This window comes from Pleurodeles waltl, chromosome 8, assembly GCF_031143425.1.
Source record: "Pleurodeles waltl isolate 20211129_DDA chromosome 8, aPleWal1.hap1.20221129, whole genome shotgun sequence".
In the NCBI taxonomy this organism is placed as follows: Eukaryota; Metazoa; Chordata; class Amphibia; order Caudata; family Salamandridae; genus Pleurodeles; species Pleurodeles waltl.
Genome location: NC_090447.1, coordinates 89,227,335 through 89,236,265, shown reverse-complemented (window position 1 = coordinate 89,236,265; position 8,931 = coordinate 89,227,335). Strand labels below are relative to the sequence as shown.

At 42.8% G+C, this 8,931-nt stretch overlaps 1 protein-coding gene across 5 annotated transcripts in view; it reads right to left on the bottom strand.

Annotated features, from left to right (window-relative positions):
- Positions 1-220: 220 nt before the first annotated feature.
- POLD3 (DNA polymerase delta 3, accessory subunit) overlaps positions 221-8,931 on the bottom strand; it is a 74,915-nt gene continuing 66,204 nt past the window's right edge. For 2 of the 5 annotated variants that reach the window (XM_069203805.1, XM_069203809.1), the window contains one exon: positions 221-1,426. In XM_069203805.1, coding sequence (XP_069059906.1) covers positions 1,236-1,426 — 191 coding nt within the window. In that variant the 3' untranslated portion in view covers positions 221-1,235. The remainder of the gene's footprint in view (positions 1,427-8,931) is intronic. The other 3 variants (XM_069203806.1, XM_069203808.1, XM_069203807.1) reach the window with 2 other exon arrangements.

Sequence of the window (8,931 nt, the reverse complement as noted above, 5' to 3'; positions counted from 1 at the left end):
TCACACATTAGCACTATAAACCAAGACTTTATTGGCTTTGATAATGCTTGTCTTTTATTTGTTTGGATAAGTTCATTTGTTTGTTGGGCCTTCATGCAAGGGACATCATACTGACTCAAGATTGTTTTTGTGTTACATTGTTTACTCTGCATTACAAAAGCTATTCTATATGATACCTTCTCTGATTAAGATCCATAATCCGTGTTTTATTATTTTATTTACTGAAGTCCATTCTGAGAACTCAAGGAACAGATTTAATGTAAAAGTGATCACTCCAAAACAGGGATCTGGTTGACCTTCAACACAATTGCACAGCAGAGGGGTTGCAGGTGATCTGGTGAGACAACAGTAAAGCTTACCACAATTCGTGTTTTTTTGTACAATAAAGAAAATGTTTATTTATAACTTTGATATATTCAAGTCTGTGTTTCCTTTAAACAATCTTGGAGCAACATTTGTAATGAAAAATAGCTTCCTTTGCTTTTGTCAGTGTAATAGCTTAATTTCCAGAGGGGCTGGCGAGAGAACAATTTGCTCTACGTTAAAGTGAATGGCCCTTTTCCAGGAGAACACAATTCATACAGTAAATATTCAGCTCTGCCCTAACCCCTCCATTATAAAACACATTGTGAAGTTAGTTTTAAATCAATTTCTACAACTTTAAGTACGTAATGCGATAAAATGTAATATCAAGTGCATCAGAAATGATGTTGTCAGCATCTCCATCTGGATGGTTTGCAGAGAGTGGGATGGCATTGCTTTGGCATAGCCTTTTCTGATCGAGCGGTGGCGTGTACAAACCCCCAAAGAGAACAGAATACTAGCTAGCAGTAACAGGAGGACTTCTTTGTAACAAATTAGCTTCAGTACCCACCCTATGAACATATCATTCGGTGGAACGCAGACAGCAATGTGTTTCATCAGAATACTGCCTGCAGGAAGAAACTAGAAGAAGTCAGTCCTGCAAGCTGATAACCAGCAATACATTTACTCAAACGGATGCACTTTGCATGTCATGTAAAACAAAAGAAGATTACAAAACAAACTCAGAAGAATAAAAACCTTGACCGCATGAAAAAACTGTCCACATAATGAGTGCTTGCTTACACGGTAAGCAAGATGTCCAGCGCCTTCTTCATTGCTCTCCTCTGGGACTCCTACCCTCCCTCGGGCTGATGGAGGAGGAAGTGAAGTCTTCTCAAGATGATCCAATGGGCGGTGCCGGATGCTCAAGCTCATTTCTTCTGAAAGAAGCCCATGATGGAGGCCTGCTTCCCCCCTCTGCTGGATGCAGCAGCACCCTTCTTGGAGGCTTTAGGCTCCTGCTTAGCAGCAGGAGGAGCCGACTGTTTAGGTTTAGGCTTCGGCTTTACAGATTCACTTTCACTGTCTGTGCAGGACTCCGTTTCATACCTCTTTTCAGTGACTAAAAGAAAAAATTAAGACACGTGGTTAATCGCTTACTAATCACTAGCACGGCTACGTCACGGAGAGGGGTCTTACTAAACCACCTTTCCACCGAGGCAATGAAGCTTGTTCATGGATCAAGGCACCTACTCTCCAGGTGAAATGGGCAACCCCTGGAGGTGGAAATATTGAAAAGCATTGAACAATGCAGTTCATGCAAGTGAGGACATTCTCTATGAGGGTTTTCAATTGCTTCGGAACAAATCACTTGAGGCCTAATTTAGATCTTGGCGGACGAGTTACTCCGTTACAACGGTGAAGAATATCCAATCCGATGAAATCTAAATTATAAATCCCAATACATCCTATGGGATTCTTTATTTTGGCGGACAGGATTTCCGTCAGTGTTGTGACAGATTAACTCGTCCACCAAGATCTAAATGAAGCCCTTAGTTAAGTACTGTCTTGCCCAATTAGAACAGGAATCATGATGATAATCAGCAGCAGCTTTGGTATCGCATGCGTAGTATATTCTAAACAGTGATGTAAAACGCATCCAACGTCCTGGCCCCCAGTGTTAATTTTTCTTATATAAATTAATTTTGGTTTAGAATTTTGGATGCATTTGTTACTCATTTTGCATCTTTATAAAGAATTGTTCTTTTTTCGTTTTATTAATCTCATTTTAATTTAGGAATCTATTCTTTAAAAAATTCAGGTGTGTGTCTTCTCTGATCAGGATCGATCACCTGTGCAATCCAATTTTTATCTGCACACCTTCTTCCTCCACAATCATCCCAGTTCTGTGACACTGTTCTGCGACTCCATCGTGTCCTCATCAACCTAAGTTCCTTTGCTTTGGACAGGCGGAAGATACAGCTCGCCACAGAAATGATACTGAGGAGTCAGGGCACAGACCCTGAGGGTGGAGGCAGAGATTCAGCTGCACTAAAAGGTGCAGCAAGGAGAACATCTGAAGACCACAAGCAGCAGAACTGGTGGAAGAGTAGCCCAGGGATTTAACCAACAATAAATCCAAGTGTGTAGCTTTAACAAACAAAGCAACAAGCACAGAGATACTGCACACTGCTCACTATGCGAGGTAAGAACAGAGGAGAGCAGATCTCATATTATACTCCAAAAGAAAAACCATGATCACTGGCCCCTGGCCAGAGCAATATTTGTATTCGACAAAAAATGTCATCAGCACACAGGAGTACAGCAGGAGGTTAGAAGAGAGAGTGGGCTTTCGGAGTAGCAGGAAAGAATAGACTTCCAAAAGCGCAGGACTGATGGTGGCAAGAGTGGTGTTACCTTGGTCATGAAGCATCCATTGCTTCCATGTATTATATTTTGAAAGCATACTATAGTTCATCAGTTAATTACTTCATTATGTCATTTATAAGCGATTTGTACTTTTGGATTTTTTTGTTTGTCTGCTGTACGGGTGCTTTGAAGCTTTTGAAGTTCTGTCATTGACTAAACATCCAACAGCTAAAAGTAGAAGTACACAATACAATGGGCTTTGGGGAACTTCTTGTAAACTGGGAGGTGCAGGTCCAGTAGCATGGGATTCCAGTGAGGCGAGCAGGGAGAGATAGGGTGGTGATGATGTGCTGGAGGTCAGAGTGTTGTGGGCAAGTGATGCAAGACAAGTGAGAGTTGCTAGGTTGTAGATAGCAGTTTAAAGTATCTGTTCGGTTTGTCTCTACTTAGGGTAGTGGACAGTGAGTCCATGCTGTACTGTCTGGAGAGGGAGTAGGGTTGGACCTGGCTAAGTTGAACAGTGTTATTGCAGTAACTTTAATGGTAAACAGGGGTGATGCTATACTAGGGGAGGCGTAGGAAGGGACTGCAGATCTGAATCTTGTGACGCGCAGGGGTGGGCTGGTTGGAACACTAGTATATTTCATGGTAGTCCCCAATCACATCTGCCAAATAGCGTGCCAATCACTGACCGGGCAGATATGCAGCATGTCTGTACATGAACTTAATGGGCTGCAAAGTGGATGGGGACATGGATACACTGTTGGGATCCAAGGCTGCAGCAGAGCCTGCCGCAACGTATACACCACGGACACAGAGACGATAATTAGTAGCCCCTTCTTCTCTTTGTGGTCTGGTCCCAAACACCCTTGTGTGAGAGGCGAGCAGCTACATATGATCAAGGGGGACTATATTGACTGAGGGACCAGGAAGGGAGGACACAGCAAGTCAGTAGTAGAGCTCCAACGCTGGCCTTGCTAAGGTTCATAATTGTGTTAATTTGGAACAGGCGTGGCTAAGAGCTTTAACCTACTGAGGCAATGCTGACTGTCTCTGGTGCTTTCTCTGTTTGGGTTTGGATAATGTGGAAGTGGCTTGCCTATTGACCTTAACATACTCGGGTGGTGTCAACTTAAATGTAAGCTGCGGTGGTGTAGACGTGGTATTAACCCACTGCAGAAATGATGGCTTGGCTACAGAGCTTTACGGACTTGGATAATGGCAAACTAGTCGTGCAATACTGGCTATCTTGAATTATGTGCTTAGTAATACTGAAATGGTTACGTTTCTTTACCAGCTGAGTCACTACTGCCCGCGGCAATTTTGATATATATATATATATATACACACACATATATATACATATATACATACATATATATATACACATACATATATACACATATACACATACATATATTTTTTTTTCTTTCCCATCTCTGGTCTGGCTAAGGTCCTTTACATACTGGTGTAAAACCGACCTGTCTGTGGGGTTTTACACATTCTGGCAATGTAAAACTGGTCACGCTGAGATGCTTTATAGACTCAGTACTGCATTGTGTACCGGCTGGACTATGGTGATTGACGTTAGCGTAGAAGATGAAAAACAGCCTTGACTATTGTGTTTTACGAACATTAAATGTGCAATCGACCTTGCTATGGTGATTTACCTACAAGAAGGAATATGGACATTGGCATGGATATGCTGAAAGAATGTGGAATTGGTCTGGCTGTGGTAATTTAAATACTGTCGCACTCTATAAGTGAGCCCACATATGGCGTTTTACATACTAAGTCTTTATGGATGCTGCAAATATGAATGTTTTCATGCTGAGCACAATATGGAACTGTGTTGATTCTAGTGGTTGACATACTAGGGCCTTGTGACAACAGTCTGGTAATGATGCTCCTTGAGATAGTGTAACAATATTCTAGGTATTGCCCTGGTTATGAGGTTGCTTTACATACAGGGCATCGCACAAGTTGGCTCAGCTTTGATGCTTGTTGTACTTGGGCATTGTGGACACTCCTCTCTGGTAGCCTGATGGATAATTCCTAAGATGTCATCAAGGTGAACAATATATGGCTAGTGCAACTCAACTTGCAATTCAAATGTGGCCTTAGGGGAGCATCTTCAACTTTGAAAGCAAAGAAATTGCTTTACAGGTATAGGTTAAATAAAAGGCATATAATTACTGTTTCACTTTCCATTGTGATGTCCCAGCATCACCAGCCTGGGCTCACAGCCAGGCCTCCAATGGAGCAGCATACAGTTTCTGATCTGATAACTGCTCTGGGGGGGAAGGGGAGACAGCACTTTTGTGCAAAATACATCTTTCAGTGGATTATATAGCTGCTGAATGATCTGCCCGAAAAACATTGATTTGATCAAGATTATTAACACATTCAGGTCGGCTTTCAAAAACGTATGTTTTTGGCCGACTCACCTGTCGGCAACAAGATCACCAGGTTATAGAGCTGATCATCTAAAGCGTACTATAATGAAAATGTCACTTACCCAGTGTACATCTGTTCGTGGCATCAGTCGCAGTAGATTCGCATGTTCTGCAATAGCTCGCCATCTGGTGTTGGGCCGGAGTGTTACAAGTTGTTTTTCTTCGAAGAAGTCTTTCGAGTCACGGGACCGAGTGACTCCTCCTTTTGTCTCCATTGCGCATGGGCGTCGACTCCATCCTCGATTGTTTTTCCCCGCAGAGGGTGAGGTAGGAGTTGAATTGTAGTAATAGTGCCCATGCAATGGAGTGACTAAGTATGCACTTATTTAAGGTTGAGATGATACATATATAAATAATTGAAGGTAACTTCCAAACTGCTACAGGCTCCCGGGGAGGCGGGTGGGCACATGCGAATCTACTGCGACTGATGCCACGAACAGATGTACACTGGGTAAGTGACATTTTCAGTTCGATGGCATCTGTCGCTGTAGATACGCATGTTCTGCAATAGACTAGTAAGCAGTTATTTCCCCAAAAGCGGTGGATCAGCCTGTAGGAGTGGAAGTAGTCTGAAATAATGTCCTTAATACAGCTTGACCTACTGTGGCTTGTTGTGCGGATAACACGTCTACACAGTAGTGCTTGGTGAATGTGTGAGGCGTAGACCATGTGGCTGCCTTACATATTTCTTGCATTGGGATGTTTCCTAGAAAGGCCATGGTAGCACCTTTCTTTCTGGTTGAGTGTGCCCTTGGTGTAATGGGCAGCTGTCGTTTAGCTTTAAGGTAGCAGATTTGGATGCATTTAACTATCCATCTGGCTATACCTTGTTTTGAAATTGGGTTTCCTGCATGAGGTTTTTGAAATGCAATAAAGAGTTGTTTAGTCTTTCTGATGTTCTTTGTTCTGTCAATGTAATACATTAATGCTCTTTTGACATCTAATGTATGTAGTGCCCTTTCAGCTACGGTATCTGGCTGTGGAAAGAACACCGGAAGTTCCACTGTTTGATTTAGATGGAACGGTGAAATAACCTTTGGCAAAAATTTAGGATTGGTCCTTAGGACGACTTTATTTTTGTGTAGTTGTATAAAAGGTTCCTGTATAGTAAACGCCTGAATCTCGCTTACTCTTCTCAGGGAAGTAATGGCGATGAGAAATGCCACCTTCCAGGTTAGGAACTGTATGTCGCAGGAGTGCATGGGTTCAAAAGGTGGACCCATAAGTCTAGTTAGGACAACATTTAGGTTCCATGAAGGAACAGGTAGTGTTCTTGGTGGTATAATTCTCCTAAGGCCCTCCATGAATGCTTTAATGACTGGTATTTTATATAGGGAAGTTGAATAGGTAGTCTGCAGGTATGCAGATATTGCTGCAAGGTGAATCTTAATGGAAGAGAAAGCTAGGTTAGATTTTTGTAAGTGAAGCAAGTAACCCACTACATGTTCTGGAGTTGTGTGTAATGGTTGTATTTGATTAATATGGCAGTAGCAAACAAACCTCTTCCATTTACTTGCATAGCAGTGCCTGGTGGATGGCCTTCTTGCTTGTTTTATGACTTCCATACATTCTTGGGTAAGTTGTAAGTGCCCGAATTCTAGGATTTCAGGAGCCAGATTGCTAGATTCAGCGATGCTGGATCTGGGTGTCTGATCTTTTGGTTGTGCTGTGTCAACAGATCTGGCCTGTTGGGCAATTTGACGCAGGGTACCACTGATAGGTCTAGCAGCGTTGTGTACCAGGGTTGCCTTGCCCAAGTTGGTGCTATCAATATGAGTTTGAGTTTGCTTTGACTGAGTTTGTTTACCAGGTAAGGAAGGAGAGGGAGGGGAGGAAAAGCGTAAGCAAATATCCCTGACCAGTTCATCCATAGGGCATTGCCTTGGGATTGTTTGTGTGGGTATCTGGATGCGAAGTTTTGGCATTTTGCGTTCTCCCTTGTCGCAAACAAGTCTATCTGAGGTGTTCCCCAGAGTTTGAAATAAGTGTTCAGTATTTGGGGGTGAATTTCCCATTCGTGGACCTGTTGGTGATCTCGAGAGAGATTGTCTGCGAGTTGATTTTGTATCCCTGGTATAAACTGTGCAATTAGGCGAATTTGGTTGTGAATTGCCCAATGCCAAATTTTTTGTGCTAACATGCTTAACTGCGTGGAGTGCGTCCCTCCCTGCTTGTTTAGATAATACATTGTTGTCATGTTGTCTGTTTTGACGAGAATGTATTTGTGAACTATTATTGGTTGGAAAGCTTTTAGTGCTTGAAAAACTGCAAGAAGTTCTAGGTGATTGATATGCAGTTTTGTTTGATGTACGTTCCATTGTCCTTGTATGCTGTGTTGATCGAGGTGTGCTCCCCACCCTGTCATGGAAGCATCTGTTGTTATTACGTATTGTGGCACTGGGTCTTGAAAAGGCCGCCCCTTGTTTAAATTTATGTTGTTCCACCACAGAAGCGAGAGGTAAGTTTGGCGGTCTATTAACACCAGATCTAGAAGGTGACCCTGTGCTTGAGACCACTGTGATGCTAGGCATTGTTGTAAGGGCCTCATGTGCAGTCTTGCGTTTGGGACAATGGCTATGCATGATGACATCATGCCTAGGAGTTGTAATACCATCTTTGCTTGTATGTTTTGTGTTGGATACATGCGTTGTATGATGGTGTTGAAATTTTGAATTCTTTGTGGACTTGGAGTGGCTACTCCTTTTGATGTGTCTATTATGGCTCCCAGGTATTGTTGTACCTTGCGTGGCCGAATCTTGGATTTTGTGAAATTGACGGTGAACCCTAGTTTGAAGAGGGTTTGTATGATATGATTTGTGTGATTTGAGCACTCTATTAACGAATGGGCCTTGATTAGCCAGTCGTCTAGATATGGGAACACATGTATTTGCTGCCTTCTGATGTGTGCAGCGACTACCGCTAGACATTTGGTAAAGACTCTTGGTGCGGTTGTTAATCCGAAAGGCAGTACCTTGAATTGGTAATGTATTCCTTTGAATACAAACCTTAGGTATTTCCTGTGCGATGGGTGAATTGGTATATGGAAATAAGCATCCTTGAGGTCTAAAGCTGCCATGTAGTCGTGTAGTTTTAGCAATGGCAATACTTCTTGTAGTGTGACCATGTGGAAGTGGTCTGATTTGATGAAAGTGTTGACTACTCTGAGGTCTAGGATTGGTCTCAGTGTTTTGTCCTTCTTTGGTATCAGAAAGTACAGTGAGTAAACTCCTGTATTTATTTGTGTGTTTGGCACTAATTCGATTGCATTCTTTTGCAATAGTGCCTGCACTTCTATCTCTAGGAGATTGGAATGGTGTGTTGTTAAATTTTGTGCTTTTGGTGGTATGTTTGGAGGGAACTGTAGAAATTCTATGCAGTAACCATGTTGGATAACTGCTAGAACCCAAGTGTCTGTAGTGATTTTCTCCCATGCTCTGTAATAATGACCTATTCGTCCCCCCACTGGTGTTGTGTGGAGGGGGTGAGTGACATGTGAGTCACTGTTTAGTAGTAGGGGTTTTGGGGCTTTGGAATCTTCCTCTATTTCTAGGGAATTGCCCTCCTCTATATTGTCCCCGAAAACCTCCTCTATACTGTCCTTGGTAACTGGACGGTGTGGCTTGTGAGGTGCTGGCTTGTGTGCTTTGACCCCGAAACCCCCCTCGAAAGGGCGTTTTACGGAATGAGCTGTAATTCCCTCTGCTCTGCGGGGAGTAGAGTGCGCCCATGGCTTTGGCAGTGTCCGTATCTTTTTTGAGTTTCTCAATCGCTGTGTCCACTTCTGGACCGAACAGTTCTTTTT